The sequence below is a fragment of the Anguilla rostrata genome, chromosome 2, assembly GCF_018555375.3.
Source record: "Anguilla rostrata isolate EN2019 chromosome 2, ASM1855537v3, whole genome shotgun sequence".
In the NCBI taxonomy this organism is placed as follows: Eukaryota; Metazoa; Chordata; class Actinopteri; order Anguilliformes; family Anguillidae; genus Anguilla; species Anguilla rostrata.
In genome coordinates, this window is record NC_057934.1 from 41,078,468 (window position 1) to 41,099,886 (window position 21,419).

Genomic DNA, 21,419 nt, shown 5'->3' on the forward strand with positions numbered 1-21,419 from the left:
CAGCACACCTCACAACCCTGACCAGGAACAAGCAGATCTAGATTATCGATGAATTAAATTTTGAGTGGGACTGGAGATGCCAAATTTTTAAGTTTTTCATAATGAAATTAATGAAGGGGGCAGAAGGTCTTGGTAATTTCCCAATGTGTAAACTCTACATTTTTGTACAGCTGAAATTAATTAAAACCCATGAGATGTTTTAATTATACTAATTATTATGCAAAGGTGGCTAAATATGAGAACATTTGGTGTACATGAAATCTACAGCACCACACAAAATATTTAAAATCCAATTTATTTGTCATTGCTGTTAAGCTACATGAAAAAACGCGCCATTTCATGTAGATCACAAATGTACATACCAGCAATTCACACAAGAAAAGTAGTCAAACAATTCAGAATGCAGAAGTCAAATTTTCTTTCAGGAAAGAAAATCAGCTGTTGAGCAAGTGTTTGCAATAGGAACCTACGCTGAGCTTAAGCAGTGTCACTGAATGAGACTCCAGTACATGAGGGATGGAGAAGCTACTGATTTTTATTCCATCTCATATCACATTTGTTTAAAAGTTTATTAGTTGGGTCAGTAAGACACTTTTCTTAGCATGCAAGTGTTGCTCACTATGGGAAACTATAAAACCTGCAGGATTCCTGTCATCCGGGAATTGAACCGATCGTCCCTTGTCTACAGGCACTGTATGTAAAGGCCTAAAAACACCACAAGAAACATCTTTCCATCATGAGACCATGACACACGTGGTCACCCTATTTGGTCCTGGAGGACTATGGCACAATAGTGGGTGCATACACTGTCTATACAAATACAAAAAATATTCACAGCCCTTGTTGATGGTACAAAGTTGGAAAGACTAAAACCAAATATTGTGAACAAACCATAAACAAATTGATCTTTGAAAGGCATAGGTTGTGCAAAAGATAAGCAATTGGTAAATACCTGAAACTTTTAAACACATTTCATAAAAAACTTACAAAATACACTTTAAATGGGGAAAATACAACATTGTACATCAGCTGAAACATTAAAAGTATTCATCACTTCAAGCAGCCAAGATCCTGGACAGTTTCATGCCATTTTGTCCAATAGCATACATATGGATGCTAAGAAACATGGGTGTACAGTTGAATAAGGAATTGATTACCCACTGACCTGAAATTAAATCTTATGAACATTGATTGTACAACTTCTGTAGAAGTACATATGCAACAGCATAGTATTAGTATGAGTCAGTACAACACAGCACTGTGAGGCTGTAGTGTAATATGGTCAAAGAAAGGACTTCAATTCACCCAAAAAGGCCCTGCACAGGAGTGAATATCAATGTAGTTGTAACTTTTGCAGGCTCCTGGAATTGTACCATTGTGTAATTACAGAGCAGAAATACATGTTTTTTTAACAACACAGCCACGCTTGCTAACTCAATAACTGGATTACATGTAACATCAGAAACAGTACTTCTTCATTTCAGAACCTCTAACCTCAACTACTTTCTATGACTGTGACAGTTTCAATATCAAAGAAACAGCAGATAATCCTTTCTTAAAATAGACTAAAATGAAGAACAAGCATTTTGATTTGAGGAACGCATTCAAACTCTTATTTTACAGCATTATATACAATTTATACAACCTTATCTCCTACACAAATTTCTGTCAACCATTTGATTATCTCAGGACCAATATGCATGACATGGCAATACATGCTCATATAAAAACAAAAAAGCAGCAGAATTAATATTAAAAAGCACACACAGCAGAAGAAAACCTTCACACTTTGGAAAAATGTATGAATGGAAGCATTACCTATAATCAAGTACAGTGAGAGAAACAAAGCTCATTTTGAAGCTCATTATCAAAAGCAAGGTTATGGACAGAAGACACTATGATAATTATGAAAATAAAGAATATGAAAACTATTGGAAAAACCCCTAATCTTGAACCAGGGTTAGTAAATAGATTGGTCATTAAATCAACTTTTGCTATAAGACAGAACACTTCTGTACACTTAATTTGGGCAATGGGGGGGAGAGGCATCAGCAACATACTGATAGTCATAAGTTCCCGCCTCCCCTTACCGCCTTCAGTCTGTGGTCCTTTAGTGCACTGGGGGACCCACTGGTGGGATGCGAAAGGGGGTCAGATTTTTCACTACAAACATCTGAACAGCACATAATACACCTTTTTCATACACATTATGGATGCACAATAATATGAGGGTTGTAGCCCTATAAGCTCACACATGCACCAGACACAAATTTGATGTCATCGTGCATTTGATGCTCCACTGATGCTGTAAATTAGCCTAACCCTGGCTCAACCTCTTAAATAATTTATTTTTAAATTATAATTTAATTATTATAATTAAAAATTATCATTTTAAAATGAACAGTAAAAAAAAACGTTCAAACTCAAAAATAAATCTACAGACTCACAAGCAAAGCTACACAGAAACTCGGTAGCTCAAATTCTACTGCTTACTTGATGACAAAGTTGAAATATTTAGTTACACAAAGTCGGTTACATTTTTCCTTCATAGGTTCATGTTTGTGGTCATCTGCTTCCTGCATTATCATGTAAACTTGGCGACAGTACATTTGTGCTAAACTGCAAAACCGTAGACTAATGTCTGTTGATATTGGCCCCAAAATTTCCATATTGTGCATCTGTACTAGACAGTCACATCAATAAAGCCAAAAGCACCAGTGACTAGCCTACCAGCTGCTATCTTGGTAATTACATAATCAGGCATGCATACCCCATTTACCACTACCTCATTCAACAAAGAGTCAATGTAACAATTTCTCTGCTCAAAAAAAAAAAAAAAAAAAAAATCAATACACCAATATTATCAATAATATTAACTGAAACAATACAAAAATAAATGTACAATATGAACCATGGCTCATGGACAGCAACGCTCTGCGAGAATTTATCATCAGCACAATATGGGGCATACCTGTATTTGAACATGGTAGTGTACAAAAACATAGAGTGGACCACAAAACATGTAATCATCCACTAAATGAGGCATGGGCTTGGACCGTTCTTACCTCGTCAGGTTGAGTATTTACGCTGAAGTAAGCAATGGTGTGAGTTTGGGTCCCATCTGAACAGCCCTCTAGTTCTGAGATGTAGAAAGTCACAATGTTCCACAAGTACCAAATATATTACAATATTTAAAATACAAATTCATAACTTATATTTTTTCAACGACAAGACAAGAGAGAGGCCTCTACCCTCACTGAAAGGGTAAAAATGCACAACAGAAACAAAACGATAGCCATTTATCACCACCAAATGGCTGGAAAGGTCTCCTCTGCACCTCATTTCAAGGAGACAAGGGAGCAGTCAGAGATGGTGCTCCAGGTGGCACTCAATGAATACCACACAAGTATCAAAGGAGAGCAGTACCATATTACAGGCACCAGTGGATGGTATTATGAAACGAGCGTTGTTTTTTTGCTTCAGGAGGCATGTTTACCCTGCTGAGGTGTGAATTTTTTTTTGGGGTTTCCATTACAGAAGCAAACTTAAAGCTTCGCTTTCTAATTTTAAAAAATGTAGTTCAAACATAAATACATGGCTGCACCATACATATCCATATAAATAATGGAAGAATGCTATGCTCCATCCCATACGTACACGCAAATGCGTATGCATGTCTCTACTTCTCTCCCATCCATGTGTTTTGATTGCACAGTCTTGGTATTTTTTGTGCCCAAAATTTCCCATCCTCTCGCCTCTTCACTGTCATACCCCGGTGGTATCTTCTCCTTCTTCGGCCTCTTGGGAGAGCAGTCGGTAGCTCTCTCCATTCAGTGGATGTAAACAGTTCCTGGAAGTCTCTTCTTCTCTCTCGTCGTCATCCAATGGGGTGAGTCCAGGGGTGGAGTCTGGTTCAGCAGAGCTGCACTTTCTGTACTGCTCTCTCTCCAAATCCCGCTCCCTCCCTCCAGCAGGTCCTTGCCACAGTCTGGCCTTCACAACAGAATGAAGATAGCCCACTGGGACCGGCAGAGTAGCAAAGACAATAAGACATGCCAGCAAAGCCAGTGCCCAGCCAGGGTACTCCAGACTCATCTCTGAGGCCTGGGAAAGGTGGAGAGTCAGGAGGGGTAAAGTCAGTGGGCAACAGTGGACAGAGGTGATCATTACATGAAAAAAATGAATAAAAAACTCACAACTGCAATATGGATTTTCATTGTTCTGGATGTTGCTTTGGATGTAATTAGATTTTAAACGGAAACTAAAGACTTCTCAGCACCGAACTACACCGATTCAAAAAAGATGATAATGCTCATGATAACGCTGAAGTAAAGTGCACACTGGAATGTGCAGCTGCTGCCCTTACCGTAGTTTGGTTCCAGGCAGTGTAAGTGGGACGCTTGAAACACATGCGCAGTAAGCTGGCCCCGAGTAGGCCCACCATGGCGATCAGGCAGACATACTGCCACAGGTATTTATACACCACCGGGGGGCGCCACTTCAGCATGTTCTCAATATCATCCAAGAACCTGCAAAGCAATAGAGGGCGATTATCTTTACTGTACGAGTAACACCCTGACACAGTCTAATGAACTGGGCTGCAAAGTAGTCATAAATATACAAACAAAGTGGCCTTACTCCTCAGGTACATAACCTCATTGTAATATGAGCCTGGCCAGGCTAAGACCGAGGTGAGATGCATCCACCAAGCTTCCAGCGCTGTGCTTTGCTAATAACCCAATGGCCAGTTACAGCTGAAAAAATCATGATTAATAGCTGGAGGCAGCAATTAAAACTCTACCACTGAGCTATGACGTAAAGCTTCAACAACTAATCAGATTGGTTTCTGTTAAAAATCCTACAATCAAACAAACTGTAACTTCCCATTTCTTTTTGAGTACTCCGTAACCACCGTAAACCACACACTTCACAATCCCAAAACATACTGTGCTTTGCACTGCTACGCCTTTTTAAGACATTATCTAGGCACTTACCGGTCGGCCCCGTACACCCAGGATACGCTGAGCGTCTCGAAGATGACCACGATGATGAGAGGCAGAGTGGCGGAGTAATCGTCGAACATGGACACAAAGTAGTTCCCACAGCGCTGGGTGAACAGCAGCCCGATCACAAACCCCACCACACAGCTGCATACTGCGACAGAGATGAACAGCAAGTCAGTACAGAGCCACCGAATAAACGCAGCAGGGGTTCAGCACTGCCAACTTCACTTCAGACTTCAGGTGGGAAATGTAGTTACTAGGAATGTTATTTACCATTTAACTACTTACCTGATCATTTTCTATAAATGGTTCAGCGTTAACTTGACACTTTTTCATATATTTTTACCAAGGCAGATGTTAAACAATGTTATCATACTTTGAAGTTCTGGACTTAATCTCACATAAGCCCTTGCTGTTTTGAGGCGGTTTGAAGTTTGAGTGCACCTCAGCTACTGTACCATAATGGCATCGGGAGTTTTTGTTTTTTCATCTTCATTATTTCATTAACGTACTTCCAGTTTTTGGGTTTTGATTTCAAGACCCATCCTTTTATAAATGGTGGTGGTGCTGGCAGCTGCATTTTAAATATTTCTGACAAAACAGGATTTGGCAATTATTTACAGGAGAAGAGCGTTTAATAAGATGGCTCTCTCACATCCTCCGGCAACATACGAGGCGAGCCCGTTTTGACGGATATTATAATCTGTGTGGCCAGCCACTCAAGCCCCCTGAGATGGTGAAATTGTGCTCCATGTGTCTAGAGTTGTTGTGGAGTTTAAAGTAAAAGCAACTTAAGAGCACAGTAAGAGTAGCACAATCACCATCTCAACCCATTCACACATTCCCTCGGTTCTAATGCTTGATTCATAATGCTCGATAATAAGTTCACAGATGTGGAATGCCAAGTGAGAGCACACCAAAAGACAGAACAGTCGATAAGAATGAGGGTTCACCCATTTATCGCAGTGCCCAACCATACAGCAATAAGAATTTGTTATTAACGACTTGCCTGGTGAAATAAATAAATAAATAAATAAAATACAGGAATAAGGGTGCACAAGAAGAACACACTGGCGGATGAAGACACAGGGAGGCAGTAAAGTGAAGAGGGTTACCTGTGAGCAGGGTCTTGTGGCGGGAGAGCGTTTTGAAGTTGTCCATGAGCGGGGTGAGGATGCCCTGCATGGTGCCGAACATGGTGCTGAGGCCCAGGTTGAGCAGCATCAGGAAGAAGAGCACCGACCAGAAGGGACTGCCGGGGAACAGGGACATGGCCTCCGTGAAGGCGATGAAGGCCAGGCCGGTGCCTTCCACGCCCTGAGAGAGAGAGAGAGAGGCGACGGCCTATGGTCAGGGCGCACGCTCCACAGAACCAGAACGGCGCCGAGGAAACGGACAATGACCAATGAAACGGATGGAGCCACAGACCTTGCTCATCTCCGCTTCCAGACTGCAGTCGGTGATGTTCTTCCCTTGTATTTCGACATTACGCTGGAACCACGCGCTATACTCCTCCAGGGAAACTGAACTGGGGTCAGACATGTTGAACATGGGCAACCACTGCTCCTCCAGAGGAGTCAACTCAGACAGAAGCTCCAAATTTCTGAAGGAGGAAGAAGGAAATCAGCTTGAGCAGGAGAAGCAAGGTCCAGGTGTCTACTGGCTGACAACCAGAAACTGTTTAAAAATTTCCCAAATTAACAAACGTTTTAAATTATTTTTAAACATGTAAACAGTAATATTATCTAGTTATTAATTTTTTTGTGAAGAACAGGTGCTGTGCAGAAAAATGATAATAAAAAAGCTAATTTCAATTTAATACAATCACCAATAGAACGTAGAGAAAATATCTGATCATTATAATCCAGGGGCCAATTACCGGGGATGTTACCCGTACAACAGTGCTTGTTATGATGAAATACAAGTGCATCATATTAACATTTACTCAATAAATTATGGAAAATTCTCAAGGTTCAGTAATTTCTTAGAATTTACAGAGTAAGGGAACCTTAACCCACCCACCTCCAAACCTACACAGACAGACAGTTGTGCACACATTCAGAGACAGACGCACACACACCCACTAGCTCACACACACACCCACTAGCTCGCACACACACACACAGCGCTCGCGCTCACTTGGTCACGCATTTCATGGCGAGGGCCTTGGCTCGGAAGCCGAGCACGGCGAACACCACGAGAGAGGCCAGGACGGAGGTGAAGAAGTTGATGAAGGAGACCACCAGGGCGTCGCGGTGGCAGTTGTTCTTGGGGGGGTTGTAGGACGAGTAGGCGATGACGGAGCCGAAACCCAGCCCAAGGGCAAAGAACACCTGGGTGGCGGCCTGCCGCCACACCTGAACCTCGCCCCAGATGCTCAGCTGTGGAGGTAAGAGAAATATGCCAATGGAGACACTGAGGCGCATGCATCTTTACAAAGGAGCAAGGGCACAGAACACAAGCATAGGGCATTCTGTCACACTTCATTAAATACATCATCAACCACTATGTGTCCCTAATGTACTTCAGTGACTGCTGCCTAATGAATAAAAGCTTGAGAGGAGCTGTAGGTAATCTGCAGTAGAGGGATGCCTTTCATGGGACTTTAAATATTTTAATTTGACTGTTGATGTTTGGGTGAATGTATGTCGACATTTCAACAGGCAATACGGCTTTAATATACTCCTTTAAATGAAGAAAATCACTTCCATTTTGATCCTGGTACAAGGGTATGGTAACCATGTTTTTTTTTCTTTTTTCTACTGCCCGCAAAATGTTAGCACAAACAAAATAATGCAGAATAAATTAAGGCCTACTGTATTTAAAAGAAAACATGGAATCAGAATGCAGGTAATGGTACATGGTGTGCATGTTATCCAGCTACATTTCTTCAAAAACTTTTTCTCAAGTGTATTTAGGCTATCAATATGAATAGCAATTGCAGTTTCAATTGTGTGCTCAACTGTATATTGACATTAAAAGGAAGACAGGGACATATACTTAATATAATATACATAAATGTCAACATTATGAACATGTGTTAGCTTGAATACAGTGCATATTTCAATATGCGATGCAAATCATGCAGAGGGAAATGCATTGCTTAATTACAGAAGCCATGTATGATAGCTTCATATTAAGGCAATTTGAATTTGCAAATTGCCTTGCATATGGCTTGAGTCAGCCACTCTACAGACTGCACCACACATCTCACCCATGTAGCCTGCGATTTAACTAGGTTTCCATTCTAATGTACAGCAATGCAGTTGAGACTTTGTGTCTGTTCAGAACTGAAGGTTTTTTATTTTGTCTGTTTTGTTCTCCTTTAACACTTAAAAGCTGTTTTGGATGAGAGCCAACAAGATTAGAGATTTAGTTTATTCTTTTAATAGTTTGTTGATTATATTCATACATTTTTCTATAACTGTTTGCTTTATATTGTGATACACATCAGTATCGACCGATATGAAAAAAGAAACCAATACGATTAAAAATGTTTCCACATCATCCAGCCCTTTTTCCAGTCAGTGCTTTAAGCTCTGTGTTCTTAAGAAATATGCACACCAGCCACTGAGGAGTTTTGTGCCATTCAGCCCTAGGCAGTCACCTCACCTTTGAGTCTACATTTTTAATTAGATAGTGACTGGAAGCTCTATAACCGCAGGAACCGCTAACCACTAGCTTACAGAGCTAGTAATGTTTGTCTCATCAATATACAAAATAATCATTTACAATGTACCAAAATCAGGTAATGACTGAAGACTCTCCCTGAAGCAGTAAGAGTTGAACCCCAGCATAGAGGCCATACCTTGGGGTAGAACATGTAGGTGAGCCCTTCTGAGGCCCCATCCAGCAGGAGCCCTCTGATGAGGAAACAGAGCAGCACCACGTAGGGGAAGAGAGAGGAGAAGTACATCACCTTAGAGAGAGAGAGAGAGAGAGAGCAGAGGAGATGAAAGATCGGTGCAATGCTGCCATGCCCATGACTGTGACTGACAGTAGGATGCACCCAGGGCCCAGGGGCCAGGGCCCAGGGCCCAGTGCCCAGACAGAACGCAGCACTGCCAGCACCTTGCCGGACGACTTGATCCCCTTGATCATGGCGAGGCAGACGATGGTCCAGGCGGCCAGCAGACAGACGGTCATCATGACGTTGAACTCTCCGATCTCGTCGATGGAGTCCGTGATGTCCAGGGCTTTGCGGAACCAGAAGTACGTGGAGGGAGAACTGTCGGCACATTCCTGCACTGTGAAAGACAGGCAGTCCGGAGGGACGCAGGTGAGTGTGCGTGCCTGCGCTCCAGTTAAACGCACTACGAGCAGAGCGCGCGCACACACGCGCACACGCGCACACACACGCGCACACACGCGCGCACACACGCGCACACGCGCACACACACGCGCACGCACACGCACACGCACACGCACACGCACACACACACGCACACACACACGCACACACACACGCACACACACACACGCGCGCACACAGCTGGGGTGCACATACCGGTCTTATTGTTCATGGGTTTGGGACACTGTTCCCAGGGCAGGGGGTACTGAAAAGAACTGCCCAGGTAGAAGAGGCTCCACCCAATGATGACGTTGTAGTACAGCGCTACGAAGAAACACACCTGGCAGGGGGAAGAGGGCCGAGTTAAAACTAAAACTACGATTACTGTGACTACACAAAAGTGCACATAGACACAAACATACCAACCAAAAAATTAATGCATAAACGGCTCTCGTGTACAGAATAAGCACGTCTATTCCAGCCTTATTTGCCAGCGCACAGACCAAACCTACTTATCATATTTGTCTCATGTTTGTATCATTTGTATCACAAAGTACAATATTTGAGGCTTGCTAGCACACCCTGGCCTGAATCACTCTTCCATGCAAATACCTCATGCTCAGTACATTTAAAACTGCCACGGGCTGATCAGCCTTCCTGCTCGTTTAAACATTGACACTGGTTACCTTAAAACCCCATCTCTAGACCCCTTCAAGAGAGGGAAGCGAAAATGGGGAAAAGCAGTTGTTCAAAAGATGCATTTAGCAGTTCAAAACCAAAGCATCAAGAGTAAATCCATATTTATCAGAAAATACATAAGAGAGAAATGCATTCTCTTTCACAAGTACTGTAACACATACAGGCTACATGTAAAGACAGATACAGTCTTACAGATGTCCCCTTGAGTGTTAGATACTATTAATCATAAGGGGGAAAGGATTCATTATTCTTGAACTCACTGGAAGTACAAGCAAGCAAAATTATTTTTTTGCTTGTTGACTTAATGCATTACTCATAGAAAAACATTTGAAATATACTGTTTCACTATGAGCCCAGCTAACATCATCTTGATTTCTTGCAATTCAAAGAGATGTTTTGGACAGCTGTATAATACACACTGCACAACAGTAAGCTGGGACGTTAAAGAGGTTAACTATATTCCCACCCATTAATTATTAACTGGATGTAGCATGGAAATATTTGTGTGGCCTCCAGTGACGCAAGATAGTGGGACGTACTGTACATGGGTGTCAAAAGATTTTTCACACCATGCATGAAGCTGTATTTGTCAAGACCGGGTAAAACCACTTGGGGCACATTGTGCAATACAGAAGTAATGAAAAGCTCATCCAATTTTATCTAATGTGTGGTAAATTTGCTGTTGTATTGGTAAAGCGCCACAGTTTCAGAGTCTTCAGTAAAATAAACCTTTTACTACCTAGCTGTGTGGCCCGTGTAAGTGTAGACTGAAGTAAGAATAGTAGAGCAGCCCTACAGTACTGGGAGCTGAAAGAGCATAGAGATTAGTGCGCTTAAGTAAAATGGTAACTGGATATTACAAAACCAGCGTAACTGAAAGTGAATGTCCAAATGCCAAAAGAACCAACAAACCTCAAGTCATCAACTCATTAACTAACCTGTTAGCAAAGAGACAATTTGAAACAAGACTATGTTGCAAAAATGTACTTTATCAGGAATTTTAACATACATTAACACATTTTAACACATTAACATAACCAAATGTCAATATATTTATAGCAGCTGCCATAGCAACATAGGGAACAGAAAATGCCTTTCTTCCCTGTGTACAGTACAGGCATGCTAAAATATTTGGTACTGCTCCAAGGAGACATGATTGAATACTGAGAAATTCCCAGCACCTGGCATTGTGTGGGCAGCCATAAGGTGCAGCTCAACAGTGAATTGGAAACAGGGCCTCAGTAGGGGGGGAAAAGGAGTGTTGTTCTCACCACACAGCTGGAGTATCCTATCCCTGCCAGTTTGGGAGAGATGAGTTTCCAGACCCCAATGCTGCCCTGTCGGATGCACTGACCGGCCGCCAACTCCAGGAAAAACAGGGGAACCCCCACCACCACCAAGAGCAGTACATACAAGAGGAGAAACGCTCCTGTGAAGGAGAGCAACAGAGTCATCTTTGCACTGTACACCTGAGTAATCATAACAGCTTTATTACAGAAAGCTTTATACCGAGGTATTTGAAAATAACAAGTTTCATTTCTGTTATTAAATTTCTGCAACATATATATGTGTGATATATATATATATCACACATATATATGTACATATATAATACATGGCACAATGAAAAGCTGTTTGTCCAATCACAGTGTAAAACAATGCCACTGTCTAGGTGAAGATAGTATGAAAGTGATTACAGATATCTAGATTTATGTTAGGTTCGCCGTCACTCACATTACCTCGCTAATATTAACATTCCGTTGGGTTTTAGGACAAAATGGTCTCACGATATGCTTGTTATCCTGAATAGCTAGCCAGCCAAGTACTGAAATACATTCAAAAAGGAGATTCAATACAAATGCAATCGTTCTCAAAAGATATATGGAACAAAATGCATCCCATGAGTTCAATACGGAAGGCCTCCCCAAATTTCCAATTACAGGATGATTCCGTATTTTACGGGACGGTTGACAACCCTAAATTAAGCTATAGGCTACATTAACTAGACTAGCTAGTTTCTACAATCATTAATGGAAAACAAGCCGATTATACTTGAGTTGGCAGGGGCTGGACACATCCCTTAATATTGCTGCAAGTAAGATAGGCTATTGTAACAGTTAGCTTGCTAGCAATTAGCATTTACGTTGTTGTCCAGCGAGAGTTCGGTGACGTACACATCTATTGTATAGTTGTTTAAAGATAGCATAAATAAGAGGATAACATTTTAAAAATACGATTGTCACACACCAGTGTGACACCCCAGGGAGTGGTTTACTTTTCCCCCCGTCTTTTTAAAAGAAAGAAAACTGAAAATAAACGCAACCCAAATAAAGAAACTCGCTCTGGGTGTGAGCTCCCGGGATTCGGCACCAAATATGTCACACGCTGAGAGCAAGTTAAAAAGACAAGGAAAAGTGAACCACAGCTGGTAAAAAGACAACCAAAAGTGGGACGAGCTGGCCAGGTGAAAACCTGGCCAGCTACGAGCAGGGAACTGAAAAGTTGCCGCTCGTTTTTGCTTTCTTTTGTCTTGTTATTTTAGTTTGTTGTTTAAGTTAATTGTTTTTGCCTGTGCCCATGAGAGGGAAGGGTGAAGATGGCATTTATTTTATTTCATATTTGTGTGGGTGCGCTCTCTCTCTCTCCATGCGGCAACCAATGGTGTTCCCCTGCACTGTCACATCTCCCTCCCAGGGGTGTGACGCTGGCGTGCGACAACAATTTTTAACAACTGATACGCAAAACAAAAACTAGGGCTGCACGATTGCAATGCATTGTGGGATAATCATGCCAGCATAGTGTCCAGTGTTCACATATGAGATTTCACCTGATGTAGTATGACATCCGGGTATTTTTCTCATACTATTACACATAACATTAACATACTATTTTGGATGCAGTCATGGAGGCTGCAAGGCCTTGCTGCCGACTGGCTGTCTTATCAGCACCCAACAGATCTCAGTGGTGTGGTTTTCCCACATTCCATGTGGGCTCTACACGTATGATTGTTCACTAATGTATCAGGTATGCTTAAAGCAATTAACAGATGACGCATGAAAAAAAGACAAAAGATTGCCTATATGCCCTATAGTGGCAGCTATTCTTAGTACGCTTTTTTTTTAAATTGCAATTCGATATATCATGCAGCCCTAGTTCAAACATGGAATCCTCATAAGTTGGAAAATTGAAGTAATTGTCACTAGTCATCACTGCTACTCGTCTTCAAACAACGTTCACAAAAAGTTGGATCATGATCTAGCTAGTCTGTGTCAACTGTTAACTTTGTTTTCAAAGGCAATGCTATGGGCCGTTGCCAAGCAACTGTTAGCATGATCAGTTATCCTGCACCCAGGTGTTGTAAGCATCATGAAGTACAATCGTGTTGAAAAGGCAAGTGGTCCAATAATACTGTTTTTGGCTATATTGGCACATTTTGTTTAAGTAAAAAGTTATATATTTATGCACGCAAATAAGCAAGTGTTTAAGTTTGGTTTATTAACAATGTCTTTGTTAACTAGCTGTCAGGTGGCATTTCTCAGCACTCATTAAATCATTATTTGACTAACAAAGCTAACGGAAAACAGAGTGAGCTACGTGTACTCAAGGCAGTAGGACTTCAACCCAACATGACCCTAATTTATCACATAATTTGTGGCGAGAAGCTCAGCAGACCTGGGTCTAAAAAATGTGAACTATCCCTTTAAGAGCAGCACATTTCTGTTTCTCTCCAACTCTTTTGGTGTCTTTTGTGTATATTCATAACTGGTGTATAAGCGGACTTTACAGTGATCTTTAACACAAGTGGCAGAATCGCATATCCATTCATCCATAGCATTTCATTTGAAAACACTGGTCAAAACAGCATGTTAGCGCACACTAGTAGAATTCATTCGGCATACAGTACAGAACAGATAAGATGTCCACAGCAGAAGATAACACATACATTTTAAAGGAAAGTACTCACCGCCTCCATTCTGGTGACAGAGGTAAGGGAACCTCCAGACGTTCCCGAGCCCAACACTGAATCCCACCTGAGCTAAAAGGTACTGTATTTTACTGCTCCAGGCATCGCGCAAGGGGTCCGCAGATCCATCCTCCGCTGAACTCACATCACCGTTCGCCTCAAGGAGCTGGGCTATTGATGGCCTCTCAGTCATCACTGTCCCGTTTTCATCACCAGGCAAGGGGGCCTTTTCCATCTGAGTGGTGGGGGCAGAGGGAAAAAGACATCAGCACAGACAGACCAGGGATTGCTGCAAACAATAAATACAATTTAATGTAAGAAAATATGTAAGGATAACAAATATAATCTATTACAGGGACAGTTTACTTTCTGGGGTGTTTTATAGCAATTCAGTTTCATTGTAAATTTTCACTTGTCCAAAACTGTTTTTGTGTGCGATGAAGGTTACGTCACATATTTACATAAGTCTCTGATGAACGGATGGCTTTACAATGCCAGGTAACAGAGAATTTGGGGTTTCAGTGTCTAAAGCAGTGGTTCCCAACCTCAGCCCAGACTCCCCATGTATGCTGATTTTCCCTCCAACCAGAACTGCAGTCCCAGGATTTTAACAAGCTGATAATTTTTCTTATTTAGATGCTTTTCAAGTTCAGAGGCATTATTTGCCCACTTAAGCCATATTATGTCAGAAATAGCTCTACATGGAATGAAGAATAAAAATCACAATGTTCACATTGTGTTTATCGAGCTATATTGCAAACAATTACATTAGGAGGTACTTTTTTAACTGATCAAATTAGCTGATTCAATAGGCTCCTAATTAGGTTGTTGAACACGTGTCGTTCATTATTATCTACCAAATAGTTAGATTAAGTGGCAGTGTCAGCACTCAACAACACTACATCTCGTAATTATTTCACAAGAAACAGGCTCTCGGGCTGTCAGACGTCAATTAAAAAATAGAATTAAATACCATACATGTCAGGTTATTCAGATTGTTTGTTATTCAGATTGTCAAAGAGTATTAAACGCGTTCATAGTTGACTTTTATGTCTAAGTTCTAACAAAAAATATTGTTACACTAATAAAAAAAATGTTAAACAGAAGACGAAACGCATCTGTAGCCTACATGTTTGTAACTGCTGAAATGTGTATATTTGTAATGTCAAAATTATTTATTCTCGCTACCCTTCATACACTGTATATTCACAATGGGAACTGGCAGTTCCAAGCATGTGGCCGTGCTTTCTGTGCCCTCACTAACAGTGAAGCTTTGTTTGAAAATCCAATTAATGAAACGCAATTTTCAGACATTTTTCATGTATACTGCCCCAATTTAAGTGAGAACATTTTAGTTATAATGAAAGTCTAATCTCTCATTTGAAGTGTCAATAATTCATTTATACCAATTTCTAATGTTTTTATTGTTTAATTTGTCAAAATATGTCAAAAGTCTGGCACGGGCTTAATGGGTACCTAACGTACCCTTTAAGTCCATGGGTGTTCCAAATAAGCCCACTTCATGATTTGTTGATAAATAAATATATATTTAAAAAATCCTAACAATACAAACTTGTTCTATTCAAATCTGTAATCTCTTAGCTCTCAATAGCTATTTTCATTTTGTCTCCACTCCTATCCTATGACCTGTAAATGGCATTTGAAATAGGCATGACCAGCCTTTTTGCTGTGTTGTCAACACAGAAAAAGTAAAACTTACAACATGTCTTCTTTGGAATGTAGCCAAAAAAATATTTACGAACAAAATCAAAACTATAGTGGAAATTACTCTTCAATACTTCATCTTTCAATATGTGTTGTCATTTTGTCTGTATCTCTATCCTATGGTGTGCTGTTGGCATTTTAAATTGGCCAAAATTTCTGGTTCAGTCAGCTGGTTGAAAGTGCAGGTGTTTTTATGAAGATTTCTGAAGACCGACTGACTGAATGAAAAACAATTTCAAGTTCAATACTAATGTTCTAAGGATAGTAAATGAGTCCATTTCAGGATTTACAATTAAACAATACATTTTTAAATGTTAAACAGATTTAGGATAGTAGTTTGAAAACATTGTAAAAACACATTTTAAAACCATTCAGTTCATTGTGGAGTAACATTAAAACATACAGTTCATTATGAGGAGACATCAGTCATAACATATTGAAACTCATGTATCATTAGCCTATAACTTAAACAAAATAAACAAGAAAGATGTCAACATTTCTGCAATTTCTACTTTCCCCTAGACTAAACGTAGGCCTATGCTCTTTGAGGTGATTGTATCGTTTTAGTAAGGTTATCATTTGCTCCATGCTCCATCTTAGTAGTGTAACATAACAGGTTATAGGGTGGTCTAAGCTTTATTTTATTTGTTTGCTTCAATCTTTAGCCCACGTTGTTGTTGTCTTTGTCTTACGCTAGCAAGTCGTTCATGGCTTTCATCTTATTTTTGTAGATTTTCAATGACCTCATGATTGCGCAAATAGAATGGTCCAGGTCCCTACAGCCCTGCTTTGCAGAGGATGAACTTGCGCTTCTATCATGCGTGGGCATGAACTGTAGTTCTTTCATGTTTTAGTCATCTTAAACTAAAACTCATCTGAAAAGTAAAGATTAAAAAATTATTGCTAATGTTAAGATAGAACACAGGCCTATCCAGAATGAATTGACGTATGCAATATCACTGATATTTAAATATGGGTATTAATTATCTGAATTATGGAGCTGATTCATCAGGTGAGGTCAAAATTAGGGAGGAAAATGGTTCAGAGGTCAAAAGGGAGAAAATCCCCATTGAAACACAGTAAAGTGGGCTTAATGGGAACAGGTGGGCTTAAAGGGAACATCAGTGAATTTATGGTTAAAGACAGAATATTTTATTCTACTCACATGACATTAAAAAAACAACTGTATGAAATAAATCTATATATGGTGCACTAACATAATATGAAAAGTATAAATTGATCATGTAGAGAAGTAATTAGCTATACTCATTTACATCCACCTCAGACAGTGTGATTTTTTTGCTAGAGTCCCCTTTAAGCCCACCAGGTAAAAATGTTAATTAAAAAATAAATAAAGATAAACATACACATTTATTGTCTATTTAACAGTATACTAATATAAACTGCATACAAAAATATAATCTATACATGCTTATCATGCTTTATGTCATTGCAATGAACCATACTATGTAGCTACTGTATTGATGCAGCATGTGGTCTGTTTGCTAGTGTGCTAAAACTCATATTTTGATTTCAAAAGACACAATATTTCTAATTCAGGTAATATTCTAACATATGTCTCATTCAAAACACTAATCACTTAAATTTTGATAACAAGTGAGTACTTTCCAAAAACAGGAGTAGAAATATACAAAAAATGTTATTTTCTGAGGGTACCAAAATCACCTAAGTTTTTTTGCAACTTCTTCTGGGATCAGCAGGCACATGCCACACATATGCTTCGATAACTCAATATCGACAAATGTGATTGACTTACAATGAAAAGTGTCATTTACGTAACAAACAGCTTCATTCGAAAAAACATCACACAGCAAAAAATGATGATGTAGTTTTTTTTTTATTTGACTCAGAAGTTGCAAGTGGGCTTATATGGTACGTGGGCCTAATAGGGACGTTTACCCTACGTCAGTAATCATGCTGTGGCACATCATGAATGATATAAATGAATGAGCGTAACTATAATTACTAAACAGAAGCCGAAGCACTTTCACAACATGAAGAATGATAATGTTACGGAGTTCTGGTTAAAACTACAAGGCTAGCTAGCTACCTAGGCTAGCTTAATTTTACTGTCCGACGATTCGACGAGCAATGCTGATTCGCGGGCACGCTAGTTCCGCCAACATATTAATAGTCGTTAGCTAAATTTTAAACATGAATGTTAGCCAACTAAACTAGTACAAAAAGAAAGCTAGTGACTAACTTAACTGGTAACGTCACTAAATGGTTACATTTTCGGGAGACTACCACAGATCCAGACCTATCTTACAACATACGACCGATTCGCGGGTACCATGGGCAACGTTACTTACCTCAAGTAACCACAATTTCCTGATGTTTACCACCTGCGACACGGTTTAACAGCAAAAAAAAAAAAAAAAACACAGTCTTCGCGCCGAAAGCAAGTTTAGTCATGTACTACCAGCTAATATTCTTTCAGTAACCAAATATTAGCATGCGAAATTAAGGCGTTTAGCTAGGTCGTATTTATACCGTGTACATGTTTCTAGTTTTTAACAATTTTTGCCTGTTGAATTTGTATTGCTGGCCAGCTATACTGTCGGATAATTACAATTATTGACAAAGAATTATGGATAGCGTGTTCCTTTCTGCTAGACAGAACTAAGCAGGCCACGTGGTATGTTCGTTGGTTCCGCAATCCGGATTCTTTCCTGTTACCGCCACATACGTAAAACCAATAGGGTTCTTCTTCTTCTTCTTCTTCTTCTTCTTCTTCTTCTTCCCGCCTATCCCATTAATAACGTCTCCCCATTGGACATTTTACCGACACCCGCCAAATCTTCACCTACACGACCCAATGAAAAACTTGCATACACACGCAAAATACCCATACCTTTTTACTCTGAAACATTTTCAGTACAAACAGCCACTCCGCCTGTGGCCTAGTGGGAAAGGTTACAGTTTTGGGAGGGTCCGAGGTTCAAGCCCAACTAGGAACGCACGTTCAATTGTTAACCGACTACAATATTGCAAAGCCATATGGATTCAACAGGAGCTCTTCTGTGCTTACTCGCCTGTGTTCTTCTTTAAAACCACGGGCAGGTTTGCTAATGATATTTCACGCATTGCATAGCTATGTCATGGTGCTGCCCTAACAAAGTGACAGACTGGTAAACCTCCGGTTGAACGACTGAATCCCGCCTCGTCCTCAGGCAGATAATTTCCTCTAACGTTCTCTTACGCTTATATTTGCTTTACCAAAACTCACTCATGGCCACCCATATGCATTTCATGACGGCAAATGTATTCCTTTTATTAAAAAGTTACACCAGTTCACCGATGTGCCATTTCTACTAACTACATTTCTTCACTTGGCTACCGTACAAAACCTTGTACATTAATTTCAATGTGTTCCATGAGGAAATTCGAAATATTTGACTCTTTGATCTGACACAAAGTTTGCATGACATTGTAAAATGGTAAGATTACAAAACACAGGGCCAAGTGCCTTGAAAGAATTGAGGAAATATTGGGTAGCATTGCTTTGAAATACATCTTATATCATTTCGGTGAGGCAAGATAGCCTATATTGTTTGTAGTACCGTAACTTGGCGTCATTTTGATATCAATACTTTTGAGTAACTTGGCATTTTTGTACGTTGAAAACGTGTTTTTTATGAGATGAACTACACAACACATAGACATGCCCCTTTGATCCATTCTCTCAGGGTCCGCAACAGTGAAATATATGGACAGAAATTAGTGCCAGTAGAAACTCAGTTTTAATGGCATAATTTAATTTTTATTGCAATTATTTGAATTTACACTCTTGAAACTGAATTGTTGTATTTAAGGATGCAATTCTAATCGCGTAAATTGAATTTGTATTTCACTATTTAAAACTGAATGTAGCCTAGCCTTGATATTGAATCCGGTCTTTCACTTGTAATTTCAAGTTAAAAATCAAGTTCCGTTTTTCGACCAAACTAAAAGATCAGGGGGGGAAAGTGTAAATGAGGTCCAGCTCAGGTTAGTTCATCTGGACCTGAACGACAAACAACCTAGCCGATGTGTTCAGTTCATGTGTAATTATTGCCAACTCGGGCGATATGCATAATGTGATTAAAGATATAAAACCACGAGAGTCAAATACCTAGCCTAATTGACCGCTTAAAAATCGTTTAGGTTGCATACATTTATGCACAAATAATGTCCATATGTCACGCGTCAAAACAAAAACTGAAAAGCAGTGATGTGATGCAGCATGATGTAACATTTTAAAACGTTGCAATAGACCAGCCTATGCTAGATGTAGGCTACACGCTCGTTCAGACCGTGTCAACGTGTACAGTAGTTTCAGGCAGAGCTGGAACAACTGGATTTCCACAGACGACATAGCTCACTATAAGTGGTGAAGCAGATTAAACTTTTTTTTCACAAACATGACGATCTCATTACATGAATGTTGAGTCAGTCTAACTTACCATAAAGTATGAAAAAGCACTCTTAACTCCAAATGTGTAACATTTTCAAAATCATTTCGATTAATCTCAATCTAAACCATAAAAATTACCATGCGAAAGAATCGAGCTGTCAATTGTATCTAGTGCTATATAAAAATACGCATTACGCACTCTTTACCTGAGCCTGAAGAAATGAGGTCGTAGCCTTAAGACTTGTCACAGAAGTGTCTTCCTCCGTCGTCAATAGTGTTATTCATTGATATTTCGACGTACACACAATTTACCAGCTATCAGCTATATGCCCAATGGTGTGTCCATAAATAATAGCTTTATTACAAACGGGATCTATTTGTTTCTAAATATACTTTAAAGTATCATGTTCCAGTATGCAATGTGTCTCAAGAACTGACAAGCGCCACGTTGTTCTAGATAGGTACAAATGTCAATCAAGCCCTTCTAAGGCGAGACATTGTCAAGTCACCCTTTCATTGGCTATAATTTATTTATGCTCCACCCATTTCCATGAATGGAAATCCGAAAACGTCTACCAAACGCAGGAAAAATGTATGGTTTTATCTGTATTTGCAAGTACAACCTGTGAATCACGGTGACAAATTGGGATTTACGTCGTGATTCCCCCCAACCGACTGCCATAACCACGCGCTTAGCTGTTGAGGACAGTTCTAAACTAGAGCCGGGGATGAAATTAAACCTTCGAGGAGGCCGGTTTAATTTCAGATTAATGCTGCCTGTCAGGGGCAACACATGGATTATTTGGACTAGGCTACTTCAATGGAGACGAATGATCACCACCAGTCAGACAAGTTCTGTATTTGTTGACAGCAGTGATCCATTATATCATTTTTATGACGTCAGTTTTCAAGATTGTTTTTGAATGCACAAAGTAAATACAATGGAGATACTCTCATTGTTGTGGCCCAGACTTTCATCTTTGACCCAAAGAGGAAAGCCTATACCCCTTTTCTATGATCACTTTAAGGTTTTTGGCATGTGGCACCTTTCACCAAGAAACTTTATTACAAGTGGGATCTATTTGTTTTCAAATATCCTGTTCCAGTATACAATGTGTCTCAAGAACTGACAAGTTACATACTGCGCAAGATAAGTAAAAATGTCAATCAAGTCCTTTTTCTCCAAGTTCTGATCACTTTAAGGATTTTGACATGTGGCACCTTTCACCAAGAAACCTTTCATTCACAACATACTTATATGCAACTACAGCTAAGCAATGGTGCTACAACCAAGCTCATAACCACACCAGGGCTCTGATA

General features: G+C 40.0%; 1 protein-coding gene across 2 annotated transcripts; it reads right to left on the reverse strand.

Moving 5' to 3' along the window:
- Positions 1–279: 279 nt before the first annotated feature.
- LOC135248047 (sodium-dependent neutral amino acid transporter B(0)AT2-like) lies at positions 280–20,562 on the reverse strand. 2 transcript variants are annotated; one of them, XM_064322211.1, is made up of 12 exons: positions 20,306–20,562; positions 13,958–14,192; positions 11,265–11,422; positions 9,511–9,634; positions 9,075–9,250; positions 8,812–8,922; positions 7,143–7,384; positions 6,432–6,606; positions 6,119–6,320; positions 4,995–5,154; positions 4,367–4,529; positions 280–4,104 (listed from the first exon to the last, which is right to left on the reverse strand). In XM_064322211.1, exons 2-12 carry the CDS (start codon positions 14,190–14,192, stop codon positions 3,766–3,768), a joined length of 2,085 nt encoding a protein of 694 aa, XP_064178281.1. In that variant the 5' UTR covers positions 20,306–20,562; the 3' UTR covers positions 280–3,765. The 2 variants fall into 2 exon arrangements, with proteins under 2 accessions (XP_064178281.1, XP_064178280.1); XM_064322210.1 differs by lacking the exon at positions 20,306–20,562 and adding an exon at positions 18,016–18,412.
- Positions 20,563–21,419: the final 857 nt, after the last annotated feature.